General features: G+C 45.6%; 1 protein-coding gene across 1 annotated transcript in view; it reads left to right on the forward strand.

The window, feature by feature from the left end:
- Positions 1–1,327: 1,327 nt before the first annotated feature.
- Positions 1,328–17,243, forward strand: part of Slc24a3 (solute carrier family 24 (sodium/potassium/calcium exchanger), member 3) — a 474,392-nt gene continuing 458,476 nt past the window's right edge. Inside the window, exon 1 of the mRNA NM_001356497.1 lies at positions 1,328–1,750. Coding sequence (NP_001343426.1) covers positions 1,612–1,750 — 139 coding nt within the window. The 5' untranslated portion in view covers positions 1,328–1,611. The remainder of the gene's footprint in view (positions 1,751–17,243) is intronic.

A 17,243-nucleotide genomic window follows, 5' to 3' on the forward strand; every position in this document is an offset into this window, starting at 1 on the left:
CAGGGGACATCTGACACTATATGGGATGGAAGGTCACTCACAGTTGATCCTGTGGGTCCCTTGTGACCTGGGCAGGGAGAAGTCTCTATGGAGTTTCCCCACTTCCTCCCAACTCCCGAGGGCTAGATTGCTCAGGCCCAAGAGCCATCCAAACATATATCTGATTTCTAGGACCATCCTTTTGGAATAAGACTTAAGTTTAACCACCACTTGGAAACACATCTCTTCTTCCCTTCCTCTGGGGTCGTGTGTCTTCCATCCTGCAGGCAGGTACCTGGGATGAGGCTAGGGAAGTCCAAGCCCCTGGGAGTGAACCCCTGGGATCACTAGGTGCCCTTTTCAATGGTACTGCAGATAGGGGTGGGGATGTCAGCCTCTACATCTTTAATAGGCAGGGGCAGAAGAACTCGAATTAGGGAGTTGGGGCCTAGGGCTCTAATCTTGGGGGAGGGGTGGACTGATTGTCCTTGTAGAAGGCCAAGAGTCTCCCTCCTAGGGAACTTACTAGGGCCCCCTCAGGTTCAGCCACACACTGGACTTGCTTCAGCTCCTCAGAGAGCGAAATGTGAACCCTAGCCAGAGGGGGAAGCCAGGACAACCCTAATAAGCCAAACCCCCCCAGGAGGCCAGTTTCAGGACTTGAGCCTGGCTCACCGGGATCCCCACCAGGGGGCAGAGGGGAACCCCTGAGGCCAGCGGCAGGAGGCAGGACCAGTGGCTAGGAATTGGCCACCTAGCACACTCTAGACGCTCTAGCTTAAGGCAACGGATGGAAGAGGGCCAAGGAAATCCTTCTTTTCTCTGAAAGTTTCAGGCCAGTCCTCCTTGGTGGAGATCTGTCTATCCACATCCCGCCTAGCGGGCCTCCCCCACCGCACCGCCTCTTTCTCTGGGCACCAAAGGGTTGAAGGGCTGTGCACCGGGCTCCCTCCACAGCCCAGTCTCCTCCCTGCGCCCCCTCCCCGCGGTGCTGGCCAGCGACTCATAGCATCCCGGGCGCTGTCCCCCTCCCGTGCGCAGCCCCCCTGCCGCCGACCCACCGTGGGGTACGGGAAGCTGCGCTCACTCTAGCTGTTGGCGCGCTCCGGCCGCCGCTCGGCTCCGAGTCCCCCACCCACCCACCCCCGCGTGGACACTGGAGTGCGACCCCGAGCTGCACTCCCGCAGCCTGAGGTCAGGGCCTGCTTCGGGTGGCCAGCGGCCGGCCCTCCTCTCGCCGGTCCTTCCCCGCTCCTCCTCCACCGCCCCCGCCGCCCCCGCCTCCCGGCCGCCCCCGCCGCCGCCGCCCCAGGCCGAACGCGGGCGCGGAGCGTGGGAGCCATGGCGCGCGAGCAGGAGAGGGACCCCGAGCGCAGGGAGGCGGCGGTGCGGGCGAGCGGCGAGGAGGAGGAGGCGGCGGGGGAGGAGGGACTGAGCGATAGCGACGAGGGCGACGGCGTGGAGACCGGCAGCGGCCGGGAGGAGGGAAAGCAGGAGGCGGCGGCCGGGTGGGAACGCAGCGAGGACGCGCGGCTGCTGCGCGCAGGGCTGCCTCCTGCCGCCGTCCCCGCCGCGGCCGCCCGCGACCCGAGCGGACGCCGCCCGCCAGGGACGCCGCCCGGCTGTCCGAGGATGCCGCCGCCGGGCGACCAGGACTGCGCGCGCCGCCGCAGCCGCCGCCGGCGGAGGGACCTTCTGCTGAGCCAGCTTTGCTTCCTGGCCTCGGTGGCGCTGCTGCTCTGGTCGCTGTCGAGCCTGCGAGAGCAGAAGGGTGAGTGCTCGCCGCCTGCCCCGAGTGGGCGCTGCGGCTCCAGCAGTTCGGGCTCTCGGGGCTCGGTGCCCGGCGAGCTGCGCTGGGTCCAGCCACACCGAACAGGCACGGGGACACTCCGGTCTCTTGCGGGGCTAGGGAGGAAGGGGTCTGGGCTCTAGGACTGCAGCGGTGGAGGAGTGACCCCTTGGGCACCAAGAAGACCTTTTCCTCTTGCCTTCTGCCCCTTTCCCACAGCCTGGCTGGTAGTGGCGGCGGTGACAGGGAGGGACCCTTTCACTACCAAGGCTAGTAATAAAGTTGTTCTGACAGCAATCAGTACCTGTGCAGGTAACCAACCACCTGTACTCCTGGCTTACTGAGGGAATGCAGGGTAGGCTGACCAGCTCACAGCCGGTTCTCCACGTGTTCTCCACACAGAACAGGTGGGGTGGGCAGTGGAGAATGCTCCTTGCCATCTTTGCGATCCAAGAACAGGTGCTGGGAACTTACTTCCGTTAGGAGAAAGTGATAGCTACCAGTCAGGGTTTAGGAATGGGCATGCTCCCTTAAAGGGTTGCTCAGCAGGAACACATGGATTCATTTCTCAAGGCTGGCTTGCTTCCTTTCACCGACTTGATGCTGGGGGCGGACCACTCTATGCTGCCCACTTTTTCCTTGGTGCTTTGGCTGGTGGTGCATACACACGTGTACACACTTGTACACACACACACACACACACACACACACACGATAGTTTGGTTTTATCTTTGCCCTTGGCTTTTTTTGGAGCTAAAATAGACATTGGGGAGAAATGTGCTCAAAACAGTTGTCCATTGGAAACAATTTGGACTCTGGGGTGCAGCTGTGTAAGAAAAAGAAACAAAACAACCTCACAGAAAGGAAAGACTTGAAAGAATAACGGTCGTAAAATGATTTCTTATCCTGGCTTTTCGAATATCAGGGTTTGTGGGGAAGCAGACAAATAAATGATTGTGGGGTAAAACAGTTACAGCTATGTGCTGTACTGTTAAGATAGGCACAGTTCTAATACGTGGTGCTTTGAAGCACACAATAAAAGCATTTTGATAGCGATGGTGACATTTTAAAAGGTGCCATCAATCAAGAAAGGGTTTTCCCTCACCATGGCTGGTGTGGTGCCTCATGGTGAAACTCAGGGGTCATTCTGAACTTAGCAGATCTCTCTACGGACTTCATCATATATGGTAATAGGAGAGAAGCGGGCCTGGTCTTCAGCAAAACCCTTAGACTCCATGACTCTCTCTATTGCTTTTGAATCTCTGATTTTCTGGCCCTGGGTACTGACATGAGGGAGGTGGGCTGTACTATTTGAATGAAGTGAGACTTTTTTCCAAGGGAAGATTCAGACCTGCTAAGTAGTATGCACTGACTGTCCCGAAGAGGGTGAGTGGAAGCCAGCAGATAGTTTATGCTTCCGTTGGCAAGAGTTATTCCAAATCACTTGGTGGCCGTTTCTCTACAGGTTGGAGCCTGTGAGTAACAGGCTTCCCAGCACTTTGCAGGGCATAAAAGACATTTGTCCTGGATGTTGAATGTGATCCATAGGATTAAGTGGATCAATTGCAGGGGTTTCCGTTCCTGCTACCACCAGATGCTGGAATATCTGGGCTGATAAGGCATCACACACTGTGAACTTAGAATCTGATGACTACTCTTCCCTTTTGAGATAGTTTTCCTGACATTTCTCTCCAGGTGTTACTGACTCAGACATCATTCCATAGCATGCCCCCATCTCATTCCTTCTCTTGTTTATCTTTCTCTTCTCTTTCTCACTTCTCTAGCCTGTCTGCTAATGTCCAGTTTATGAACACTTCCATGCATAGCAAGAAGACTTAGTTGGGAAAAACCCAACAATGCTAATGACCTTGCTACGCAGGCTCTGTTTACAGCCCCCACCCCCAACTCTATGACTTGCTAGTCTTAATTCGGTCTCTAGTCACCTTTTCTTGCATTAGATACTGATGTTTTCAATAGGTGAAGCACAGCCGTGTTGGAGCAGCAAGACACAGTCTTCTTTCGAGATAATTTTAAACAGATTATTTACCACATAGAGATCTTCCAATGATATTTTTGCCTAGGGAATTGCCATTTAGTATTATAAACATCAGGGCAGAGACTCTTATCCTGAAATTTGGGGGGGGGGCATTCTACATACTATCCTTGTGTCATTGGCAAAGGGTTCAAAATTCACCTCATTTTAAAGATACTGGGACTCACAAAAGGTGACTGAGTGAAGTCATATAGGAAGTGAGGTGTGGAGGTATAAACCAACCTTAGGTGACCTTTGTTCTCAGCTCTGTTTCTTGCTTCAGGGTGCAAGACTGTGGTGTTCATATGGTCATGGGGGGGGTACCTTCCTAATAACCAAAGGTAATTTTTATGTTTAAAGGCATGTGGTAATTATTAAAGATAACCAGATATCTTCTCAGAGGCTTGTTTCCCATGATTCCCACCCCCACCTTGTTCTTTTTCTTTCTTATAAAAAGGGTGGTTAGTTCTTTTTATAAGAAAGTCCAAATAGAGGTGTATGGCAGTTATGTTACATAATGTCTAACATTTCTAATCATGGAATTTAGGATCTCTTTCTTAATTTCTAAGTAAATCCAGATTTGGTTATATACTAAAAAGTTTGCTTCTGTTTTGCAAAGCTCTGTATTTGGTTAGAAGTATAGAAAAGAATCTATACTGTTTTTGTTTTCTCCTTCTGTGTAGCTAGGACATGAGGATTGTTTAATTTAGGTCAGGAAGAGTTAGTGCTGGAATGAGGAGAATTCTTAATTCTAACTACAACAAAAGCAATAATAATGATAACAACTACAGTTTGGGCATCCCAAGTGCCAGGCCCTGTGCCAAGCACACTTTCTGTGCATTTACCTCGCTGGCAAACACTGTCTTCAGTGCTGAGAGCCTGCAGCAGGGGACACACAAAACCCAGGTGCCCTATTTAGTGGTTGCCAATGAAGATCTCCTTTTTGATCTCTGTGTTCAAAGCCAATTTAAATAAGGTGTTAGATTTGCTAATGAAGTTTTCATTTATTCTTGCAATGAGAACAGATTACTTTTATATGTATTGAGTGGCTTAGAAGTGTTTCACTTTTCTTGATACATGGTCATCTTTCTCCAGGAGTAGGGGTTAAAAAAAAAATCTCACACATACACACAAACACTTTTGTGCGTATCTCTAGGAAGTTCTAAGAGGTGTAACTAAGAAAAAACATATATTTGAACACACACACAAATACATACATCTGTGTGTACACATGTGTGTATGTGTGTGTGTATGACACATGGATATATATTTTATATGTCCATTATTATGGCTATCTAACAAATGAGCTCCAACCTTGACTCCAAACAGCTGTTCACCTTTCCTGCTCATGGATAATTGGCTCAGGAGTTTGGATGGGCAAGTTCCAGATGGCTTTTCTCTACTCCATTATGTCACAGGCCACGGCTGTGAAAACTGCAAGTCTGAGCCACCCGATTTGACAGTCAGCTCTGGAATCATCCCAGAGGACATCACACCCATGGATAAGGGCTGATGTGGATGTTGACACAGACCAACCCATGGCCTTTCCATGGGGCTCAGCTTGAACTTCCTCAGAGCATGGCAGCCAGGTTCTAAGACAGCACTCCTGAAAACAAGATGGAAGGGCTTAAATTTTAGGCTCTGGCTTCAGAAGTCACAGAGTGCTGTTGCCATGGTGGTCTTCTGCTGGTCGAGGCAGAAACAATGCCAGCCAGGTTGAAACAGTGGGGACATAGAGTCTCTGCTTTCTCAGTATAATGGGAGATACGATGATTGATGTATTTGGAAACATCTGGAGATCTGAAGGGATTGTAACTTAGGAGTGAGTGAAGGCATGGCCCAAAGTGGCCAGTGGTTGAATAAAGGAAGTATATAATATGCATTTGCATGCAGATATTTGCATATACACCCATGTGAATATATACTGTAAATTCATGCACATGTGCAATATCTTTGAAATGTTCTCCAATCATGAAATTTAATTGCTGTTCATCTTATTTGATATGGAGATGGGAGGTAACTACTGATGAAGGAGCTACTATAGGGTTTCGAACTGCAAACCCGAGAGTCCGTCTTTGCTTCCATGGACTCTTACTCATCAGAGGGCTTGGGGTGCAGCCTGCAGACCCCTAGCTCAATAGCCCCTCCCTTGGACTTCCCTTTTCTGATTTTACTTGACTTTTTCTGTTACTTCCCAAGGATGTGACCTTTCTGGTCCCAGATTTCTCCCATGCGCAGGTCCACTGTACTGCTGTGTCCACCACAACTAACTAATCCTTCAATTCTGCAGTTACTTAATCCTTCATGGCCAGGCCAAGGTCCTCTGGACTATATTAGACTCCCCACAGCGTCCTCTGGAAACACTGCTTTCTGTTGACTGTATTTATCAAAGTCGGCAGCTATCTATTTATTTGGTCAGTGTTTGAGTAACATTCCTGCTCACTGGATTCTGAGCTCCGGGAGGTCGGAGACCCTGTGATCTATTCTGACATGTCACCCCTATCACCCAGCCCGTACCAGGAGCTCAAAATATATTTGTTATGCTTGTTTACAAGCCTTTTTGGTTTCTGAATTTTAATGCCCACGATCAAAACAAAACAGAACAAACCCCGTACCATGTTTTAGGCCCCTGCTTGCTGACATGTGTGTATTTTTGTAAGTTCTAGTCTTGGAGATTTGACACAGTTACCCATTTCTCTTTGGAGATCACTGGGATGAAGAACAGTGCCAGGCTGTGCCTGGTATCAGTTGGAGAGTGGTAGGATTTGAACCAGGCCATGCCTGTGTCGAAGCTGCATATGGCTATATTCTCCAGCACTGGCAGAGAGGATGTGAACACAAGACAGGGAATCGCCCTGCCTTTTTCAGTCAGCCAAGGAGTAAGGAGTAACAGAAGGTTGGTTTCATAGAAGCAGTATTTTAGAAACACGTTGCTTTCAACCTTTTCTATTTTCTGCACAAACATATATAGAAGTGTTTCTTTCCTCCTGCCTTTTCTTAGCTGCTCATCAACCCAGATTTTTCTCAAAGATTTCCTCTCCTTGCAAGCCTTGAATCCTTGTGGGAAGATTTTTTTTTTCTTACCCTGGAGGGTTGGCAAAGCCAAAAGAGTTGCAAAACTAGCTATTTGCTGAGCATTCCAAGGCCTGGTGGAAGCTGGCTGATAGTGCAGGACTTTGGCAACTCTTGCTTCTATAAGGAGTGTTCCTTGCACACAAGGAGAATCTCTATGCGTGTGTTTGGGTAACAGACAGAAGGATATCACAGAGACTATCCTAATGGGGAAACTGAGGTCTAGGGGGTTCCAAAAATATCCATAGAGTCACATTGCAAGTGGGTTATGATCTCAGGAGAGTAATTTGAGGCTTTTTGGCTGATGGCTGCCAGGTTCTGATTCAGTAGAGTTTATTTGACAGCCAGTCTTATTCATTGCTTGCAAATAGTTTCAAACAAGATCCTGTCATGTAGGATCTGAGAATGAGAAGTAGTGAGGATGCAAGATTTGCTATGAGCCAAGGGATGATGGGCTTCCAGCACTTCACGTGCTGTTCTCTCTATCCACTTCTGCCTTGGGATGGGCCATGCTCCTCACTGTTGCTAGTCTTAGGCTTTGATGGCTTCCCTACCCCATCACCATCTTTGTTAGCTGCCTTTTTGTGAAATTCATCTCAGTGGATTCCTTGGAAGGAGTCCTTTCTGGGATTTCAGGGCAAGAGACCTGGGCCTCTTTATATTTGCCCTCTTTAATCAGGCAGTACTGGTTGTTGGGCTGACAGTTGTATCTGAGATGATACTCAGTATCTATCTTTTGTCTTTGTGAGAAGCGAGACAGTGTAGCTACCTTTGAAGAATTGTTGGAGATACGAATGAGAAATGCACTGTGTCCTGGAGCAGCATGTGATACTTTGGAGGTTCTGGAATCTGGGAAACAAAGGGAAAGTAGAAGATGGGGAGGGGGAGGGATGGGGGGAGGGGTGGAGTTAGGCAAACTCCTAGAAAAGTGCACAAAAATAAATGCAGGCAGACAACTGACAGAGATGCAACTAACTGCAGGTGGCCAATAGCCACAAATAACATTTTCCACCCTTAATTATCAAGTGGGAAATTGGAACATAAAAATAACCAAGATGATGTCTTTTTTATTTTTTATTTTTGGATAATTAGATTGGCAAAAGTTAGACGGGGGGGGGGGGGGGGTTCAAGTGTAGTTAACTATAACGTGGAAGCTGTGTGGCTAAATCCTCCCCCTCCTGTTTGAATCATGTCCATGCTTGTGGGACTAGAACAGCCATATGCATTTTTTGAGCCTTATGTGAAAATTCGATGGACTTGAAACCACACGGGGACCATGGAAGTGGTTGGCTATGATATGAAGTTTGGAGTTCAGGATTAGCAGGGAGCTCTAGGGGTCAGAAAAGACCAGTGCCAGTTGCTCATTTAAACCATGCAATCTAGCATCCAGTCTTTGCTCGGCAGTAGCTATGTGTTCCTGGGAGGGTGAGCAGATAAAACCAGCTCAGCTGCTACCTGGTTTAGGGAATTTCCCATTTGTAGCTTTTGCAGTATTGACAATGTTCCTCTTCATTTCCCCCTTTACATTGCTGCTTTGTTACAGCTTGGATAAAAGACTTTTTTTTTTTTTAACTCTGGTCTGCCACCAGAATTTGAACCTATGGAGGACACGGGAGAACAAAGGGGCCACAGTGAGCAGTCTGCCATTACACATCGACACCACGATGTCAATAATGTCATTTTCCAGACAGAATGTGAAATATTCATTTATGGACAGTTTGACTTAGTGGGCTGGTGGGACATGAAGCCGACAGTTAAAAGCTGGGATTATAAGCAGTTGCGACCACAGATGAGGAGCAGAGCCGAAGGTGAAAATCATCTCTTTGGTGAGCTCCTGCTCCCCGGTCTTCTCTGCTGTGTCACCTCGGGAATTCTGAGCTTCACTTGTGTCTCCATCTTACCCAGAGATGCTAATGGACTGTTGCAGAGTGTGGTGTGGGCATTAGGATTCTTGGCAAATGTGGGTGCCAAGTCTGAGCCTCAGTGGGCTAGGTTAATATGCAACGCTCACTGTATGTGACCATGTAAAGGCTCCATGTCGCTGAGCTGTGAAACACACTGAACTCACAATTTTCAGTTCTGAATGTAAATCTACTCTCTTCTAACTTAGCTGGCTAAACCTTTGCTACAATTTCAGGCCAAACTCTCTTCTCTCAGCCTCGTCTTATCCCCATGTGTATGCTGACATTAAGTTCTCCGGGGGCGGGGGGGGGGGGTTCTCTTGGAAGTGATCTCCATCCAGATTCTTCCGGCCTTTCGTTGTCTGCTCAGGTGGCTTGGTCATCTTGCTGTCTAGCTGTCATCTTGCCACCTTCCCTCAGCTCTATGCTGCACACATCTCTCTCCACTCTGCCCCGGAAGTGTCTTCCAGGAAGTCATGTGTGTATCCCTCTCGGTGCATCCCTGCACTTGTCGTTTTGGATATCACATGTTCCAGATGCCCCCATAATAAGGCAGAGAAAGCACAGGGTTGACACCCTGTATGTTTGAAGATATAATCCTTCTCCTGACCCCACATGTCAGATAGATCGGGCTCATAATTTAGGTTACCCACCTGTAATGCTAGAACTTGGGAGAGCAGAGGCAGGAGGGCTATGGTTTTAAGGCTGACCTTAAATCTAAGATAAAAGGAAAAGAATGTAGGGTGGACCTCATTTTCCCTGAGGATCTGATGATGTCTCTTGGCTATCTTTCTTTAAAGATGCCATTAAGAAGTCTGATGCTGTCCTGGTTTTTTACTGCTTTTAGACTCCATCTCCTTTTTTGTCAGACATGTATGTGATTTTCTCTGCTTCTCATGTGCTATTTGCTCCCAGTGCCAGTGATGTTATAAAGACTGCTGTGGGTATGTGTCTGTCCAGGCTCTTAGTCTTCAAATCTGGAAGTGAATGTCACCCAGGCCTGGAGACTTGCCCTCTGTGATGTTCACATCCTTGTTCACTTGGGTTCCTAAGGGTACCTCCTAGACTGTCTTTTTTTTTCTACTTTCACCTTTTTTATTGATTTTTTTTCTGTTTGAGATAAACTTTGTTATACAGCTCAGGCTGGCCTTGAACTCATGATCCTTCTGCCTTGCTTCTCACAGGTAAGTATACAGTAATATGTAATTGCGCCAGACCTTTGCTCTGATGTCTACTAATGTTATTGGTTCTCTCTCTCTCTCTCTCTCTCCTCTCTCTCTCTCTCTCTCTACCTACCTATTTATATTTACACATGTGGGCATTTTGACTACATGTATGTCTGTGTACCACATGTATGCCTAGTGCCTGAGGAGGCTAGAAGTGAATGTTGGATCCTCTAGGACTGGAGTTATAGAGGGTTCCAAGCTGTCATATGGGAGCTGGGGATCAAACTCAGGTCCTGTGGCATAGCAGCCAGTATTCTTAATCTCTGAGCCATCTCTCCAGCTCTTCCACAAGTTTTTTTTTTTTTTAAGAACTTTCCTCCCCTTAAAAATAAACTTTACTTGATGTGTGTGTGTGTGTGTGTGTGTGTGTGTGTGTGTATGATGTGTGTCATGTGTCAGAAGCATGTGTGTGGAGGTCAGAAGGTTAACTGGTAGAATCAGTTCTCTGCTTCTGCCTTCAGTAGGGTCTGAGGACCTCACTCAGGTCATCAGACTTGCACAGGAAGCCATTTTACCCATGGGACCACCTTGTGTGGCCCAGGTTTCCTACTCTGACACAGGCTTTCATTTCTGAGGTCACAGCTCTAATTGCCAACAGCTGCTTTACCTGTGAGTTCCTTTTGTAGTCTGTCTCACTCCATCCACATGCATCGTCTCTCCTACTTCTAAATACGTGCAGTAGTCCTGAAGTTTCTGTTGACTCCTGTGGACTCCTGTAAGCAGTAAAGTACTTCTTGTCCATTTATGTTGTTGCATTTTTCTAATCAGTGCCTTTAATAGCCAGGAGAACTTGTGTGTCTTTGTGTGCCTCGTGATTAGGTGAGGCCATTGCAAATGACAGCATTAGCAGAGGAAGGTCCTGTTGGGGAGTATCCCCGGGGAACTCACCTGACTGGGCCACATCACTGGGTAAGACTCCATCTTAACCAGCCTCATTTCCCATCTTTGTCACGGGTCCATCAGATTTTCGAGAGAAGGGTCACTGTGCGCTGCCATCAGCAGGGGAACATGTTCTGTCAGGGAGTCCAGTGAGTGCAAAGGCTTTCTTCAGCAAAAGCACTTTTCTTTGACTCAAGGATGCAGGTCCTCCCAACCATGACTGTGAAGCGGGTCAATAATTTATTTGATGGTGGAACCCAGACCATCCCAAGTTATTTAAGTAATCTTGCCTATCTTCCTTCCCTCCTCTTCCTTTTCTACTTTAGCTGCTGTACATAAGGAAACTAAAGATGGGTCAGAGTAAGAGAAATGGACAATCTTTTTAATTGGAAATATTTTATTGAGTGAACTGAAGATTCACATGTGGTGGGAAACCAAATACAAAGACTCATTGTACGTGTTTTTTAGTTAACACCACTGTACTGTAATATCTTGCAAAACTGTGGCATAATATTATCAGGATGATGGTAACATCATTCAAATTTGCCTCGCTTATTCAGATTGATTCTCTTCCACTGAGTGTGTGTGCATGAGTGTGTGTGCATGAGTGTGTGTGCATGAATGTGTGTGCATGAGTGTGTGTGCATGTGTGTGCATGTATGTGCATGTATGTGTGTATGTGTGTTGGATTCTACATAATTTTGTAACTCATGTGGGTTTATGTATCTACCACCACAGTCAAGTTAATGGATCAGGGTCCCTCTTTTTTTTTTGTTTTTTTGTTTTTTGTTTTTTGTTTTTCGAGACAGGGTTTCTCTGTGTAGCCCTGGCTGTCCTGGAATTCACTCTGTAGACCAGGCTGTCCTCGAACTCAGAAATCCACCTGCCTCTGACTCTCAAGTGCTGGGATTAAGGGCATGCCCTACCACTGCCCCTCTTAAGACAACACCATCTATACCTTTTAGTGCCAAAGGGTCAATGACATTAAGTAGTTGGCAATAAACAACACTCAATTAAAGTCAACTTAAACATCATAATTTTAAGGATGAAGAGAAATAACCACCAAGAGTACTGTATTCTACACAAAATTTTGATTATACATTGGGGCAGAGAAAGGATCATTAAGGCCATTTATATTTGGGACTGAAGATAATGGACAACCTCCTGAGTTTGTGGAGTTACTAATCTAATGTATGGAGATGTCAACTGAATACCAGGGGAGGGCTGTGCTTGGCTTGCTGATGGCTTCTTTAATGGATAATTACTTCCTGTCATTTGCACAATATTTCTGAATGAAGGATGCCTGAACATGGCTTCTTCAGATAGAGGGAACATTGAGGCAAATTAGCCGGGAAGCTTCCATATTGCTTGCCTTAGTATTTGTTTTCTGGAGTGTTAGACAAGGAGGCACTCTTAGAGGCCACTCGGTCTGAATGTCTGCTTTTTTTAGAAGTGACATGAGAAAAAATTCCCAATTTCACTCTTTGCTTGGGGGAAAAACACTTAAAACACATCACAAAGTTAAGAAAGGAAGATAATCAATGAAGACCAACTTTTGGTGAACCACCTCACATTTTCAAATGTTATTGAAGTGTGGGAATCTTCCTGAGAAATTTTGTGACATCTAGGAGAATCAATCTATGGGAGTAAACGAGGGAGTGACTGGATTAGCTGCTTCATGTAGCAAGTGAAGAGCTGTGTGCTGAGGTTGGAACACTGGCCCCCAGGACACGTCTTGTTTTCTGAGAGTTGGGATTAGAGTTTCACTTCTCTCTGTCTTGATGTGATCAGTAGGATAAGAGGTTCTTGGAAACTGAGTGACAATGGATTTTTATTCCTCGTCAGCAGTGTTTGAGTTTATAACTTTGCAACTTTTTTTCATCCTTGCTGTAGCGTTTCTAGACATTGATCTGAAGGCTGGTTGCTAAGGAGAGCTTCCTAGGACCTTAGCAACCTAGGATTTCAAAATCAAACCTATAGACTTTGGAGTAGGATTTCCTGTTGATGTTTAAAATCCTGAGTATGTTTTGGGGGTGTCTGCAGAGAATACATTTACTTTATCCACTTTAAACAAATCTAGGCATGAATTTAGACCAGTCCCATTATTCAAGTATTGTGATGTTATTTCCCCCTTCGATATGTCAAAGTTGAGATCAAACTATATATAGTGTCTTAGATCTCTACATTTTTTATAAATTAAATTCCTTCTTTTCTTCCTTGTGTGTGTGTGTGTGTGTGTGTGTACACGTGTTCATGCCACAGTATAGATAGTCAAAGGACAACTGCAAGATTGAGTTCTTTACTTACACCATATGGTGGCTGGGTCCCAGGGATCAAACTCAGGCTAACAGGCTTAGAAGTAGACACCTTTAGCCACTGATCTGCCTTGCTGGCTCCTAACCTTTTTTTAATTGAAAAATAATCTAACTTTTAATTTAATTGAAAATTGTATACAGTAAAAAGTGATAGTCAGGATACAGATAGTATATCACCATCCCTGCAAAACTCCTTTGAATTACCCCTCTGTAGTCATGCCTCCCCCAAACCCATTACCCTGTCTATTCTTCTGTCAGCAGGGTATTTGATTTTTAAAGAATGTAGCCAGGACTTCCAGTGGAGGGATAAGTATAGCAACCCACAAACCTTTGACCCAAAACTGTGTCCTGCCTACAATCATTGTAGGGACAAAGATGGAGCAGAGACTGAGGAAGCGGTTGAAACCCATCTCATGGGCAAGCATCAACCCCTGACACAATTAATGATACTCTGTTATGCTTGCAGACAGGAGCCTAGCATAACTATCTTCTGAGGCTCCAACCAGGAAACAGATGCAAAGACTTACTACCAAACATTAGATAGAGCTCAGGGAGTCTTGTGGAAGAGCTGGGGAGGGGTTGACAGATTTGGAGGGAATAGGGACTCCACAAGACCAACAGAATCAATTGATCTGGACCCTTAGGGGTTCCCAGAGACTGAACCACCAACCAAAGATCATATGTGGGCTGGTCTTAGTCCTCCCTGCTGTAACAGAAGTGCAGCTTGGTCTTAATGCAGGTCTCCTGACAACTGGAGCTAGGGGTGGGGGTTGGGGGATGTTTCTGACTGTTGCCTGCCTGTAGATCCTATTTCCTTAACTGGTTGCCTTGTCTGGCCTTAGTGGGAGAGGATGCACCTAGTCTTGTAGTGACTTGATGTGCCAGAGTGGGCTGGTACCTGAGGTGGGGGGCTTTCACCGAGTGAGGGGGGACTGGGAAGAGAGGGAGTGCTGCAATTGGGATATTGAGTGAATACATAAATGAATTAATGGTAGAAATAAAAGAATCTAGACAAATGTAACAACACGCATCTGTAATGGTATCACTAGGGATGTGTAGACAGAGAGATCATGAGTTTGAGGGTAGTTGAGGCTAAATAGGGAGACTTGTTTCAAAAGAGAAAGTAATTATCTTTGTTAGAAATCAGTGTTTCGCAAAGAAAATCCAACACACAACCAGCTGGTTTCTTTTACGTAATATCATGACCTCACCTAAGCTATCTTCTGAATCAGGTGCTTACCCCCACCCCTTCACTTTTTCGGGGGGGGGGTTGAGATAGGGTTTCTCTGTGTAGCCCAGGCTGTCCTGGAACTCACTTTGTAGACCAGGCTGGCCTCAAACTCAGAAATCTGCCTGCCTCTGCCTCCTGAGTGCTGGGATTAAAGGCGTGCGCCACCACGCTTGGTGCTTTCACTTCTTTTGACTAACAATCCATGTGTAGGTATTTAATGCTTTATTCTACTATCTGTGGTAAGGCACTTGAGTTGCGTTTAGTTTAAGTGTTTATGAATGGAGAGGGTATAGATCCGTAGTTCTTTGTGGGTGATTTCTTTTTCATACCTTATCATACTGGCTGGGCTCTGTAATATAGTGTCATTTGAACAGTCACCCATGCCCTGTCCCTGGTGTTAGGAGGGATTGCTTAGTCATAAACCATTAAGCACAATGCTTGCTGTAGTTTTTTCATAGTTATCTTCTATGATGTAGTGGAATTTTATGTCTGATTTTCATTTGACAAGAGTCTATTTTTATGTTTTAAAATCAGGGATAGGTATTGAAATCTGTCAAATGCCTTTTCTGTAGGAATTAATTGCACCTCTGTTTTTTGGGGGGGTTATAGACAACAAGCAGTGGTTATACAGAATGGATTGTGTGGAACAACTTTTGAACACAGAGCCAAGGCTAAGCCACAGTAGCTCAAGAGATGTTCTGCAGTTTATATCTCTTGGATTTGATTTGGTTAAACTTCTACTGAAGACTTCTATGTTTATGGTCACATGAGAAAATAGTCTGTGGTTTTCTTTCTTGGTACTGTCTTTGTTTGGTTTTGCTGTCAGGGCAGTCCTGTCCCACAGAATGAGTTTGGAAGTGCCCCTACTCTACTGTCTGCTGGCGAAGACTGGACTTGAGGAAACCTCCCTTTTCCCTTGTCATCATCATTTCTTCACGATATGAAGCTTCAGATATAATTTTAACATCAGCATGATAACAAAGTTACATTTTGCGTGTGAGAAAGAGCCTTACTGGTTAGTTCCAAACTTGTGATTCTCTTAACCTTGGTCTCCCAAATCCTGGGATCATAGCTGTGTGCATCCATCATAAAACTCATGCCACTTTTGTTAATATTATCAAGCCATTGTTTTTGGAGCACTTAGCAGGTCCTGGGACACTTCCAGGTACCTTGTCTATCTTAACTTCCTTACCCTCCTCCAATAACCCAATGGAATAGGAAACACTTTCTCTATGTTGTATAAGCAAAGAAAACATAGGACACAAAACTTGACACAAACTGTTGAAGCTCAGGGTTTCTATGTAACCAACACAGATTAGAATCGAGCCTGTCTGACTTAAAATCCCCTCACACACCACACCAATTATACCATATCATACTGGATTCATTCGGGTCTCTGTTTGACAACATTTTTTTGAAACAGGGTCTCACTCTGCAACCCTGGCTGGTTTAGAATTTGCTGTGTAAATTGGACTGGCCTCAGATTCATAGAGATGCCCCTGCCTCTGCCTTCTGATGGCTAGAATCAGAAATGTGCACCTCTGTACTTGACTTGTTTTAGGGATTCTGTTTGGCACAGTGAGGTGTTTTCCACGCTCTCTCTGTGGTGAGATTCTTGTGCAGAAATCTTTGTCCGTAGCTGACAGCTTCTTTGACTCGATTCTTAGAAGCAGCGTTTCCTTGTTAATGGGCACGTCCTTCACAGAGGCTCACAGGTACTGCTCTGTTGCCTTCCAGGAATGTGGGCAGGTTTGAAATCCTCACAGCTGGACAGTTTTGGATTTGATGTTCCCTTGCCAAAAGCAAGGGTTACAATTACTTTATGGTGCGTGTCTCAGCACCAAGAATCAAACTCACAGCCTCTTATGGATGTGAGGGAAGTGCTCTGTCGCCAAGCTATCTCCCCGCACCTCTTGGTTCTTACACTCTAGAAGAGTGGACTCTCACCACCTCAATTTGCCTTTTTACTCTTTTTTTAATCCATTTATATAATTTCTTTCCTTATGAAAAAGATTTGTTGATGTATAATCTCAACTTTCTTTTTCTTTTGAGAAAATAGTAATTACATATAAACATAAATATTCATGTACATTTTATATGTTCATATATTTCCCTTAGGTCAGGATTACAGGTTTGTGTTATCACTCTCAGGTATGAGTTTCTATCTAGGGAGATAATAGTTTTTAAAAGGTGATGGGTAAGAGTTTTCTTTTTTCTCTGAATGATGACGAGTACAGAACACTTTATTTCTCAGTTTCATCAAAGCAAGTACGTGGATAAAGTACCAATACAAAAATGTAACAAACATACCTGTGACACTGGCGGCAATAACAGAGAGACCAGAAGTCCCACCTTACCAGAAATCGATTCACTTGATATTTGATTATGCCCCCACCATGTCTGTCTTTCTTAGGTCAGTCACTTTGTTTTGCGTTGAAATGGGAAGCAAAGATTCTGACAGGTGTTCTGTAGCTCACTCTCTCAGAGCTCTTTAACCCATATGGATGTTGTTTTCATCCAGTTCAAACCCTTTCGTTTTGCTTGTAGTTTTCATTATTTTATTCTTAGATTCGGGATCTCAATTGTGTATTTATTCCATACAGACTTTCCTGTCTTTTCTTCCTACCTGAGTGGTTTATTGTGGTTGAAGATGCAGGCAGATGCAGAATTACCCATTACTCCCAGTATTGTTTACGGAATCCTCTTGGCCCCACATGCTTGTCGCATCACATGGCTGTGTGTGTGTTCTTATCCTGTGACACTGGGTGCTTATATGACATTTATTTTACTCCATTCGCTCATTAATTATTGCTGCAGTT

This window comes from Mus musculus, chromosome 2 (assembly GCF_000001635.26).
Source record: "Mus musculus strain C57BL/6J chromosome 2, GRCm38.p6 C57BL/6J".
Lineage (NCBI taxonomy): Eukaryota > Metazoa > Chordata > Mammalia > Rodentia > Muridae > Mus > Mus musculus.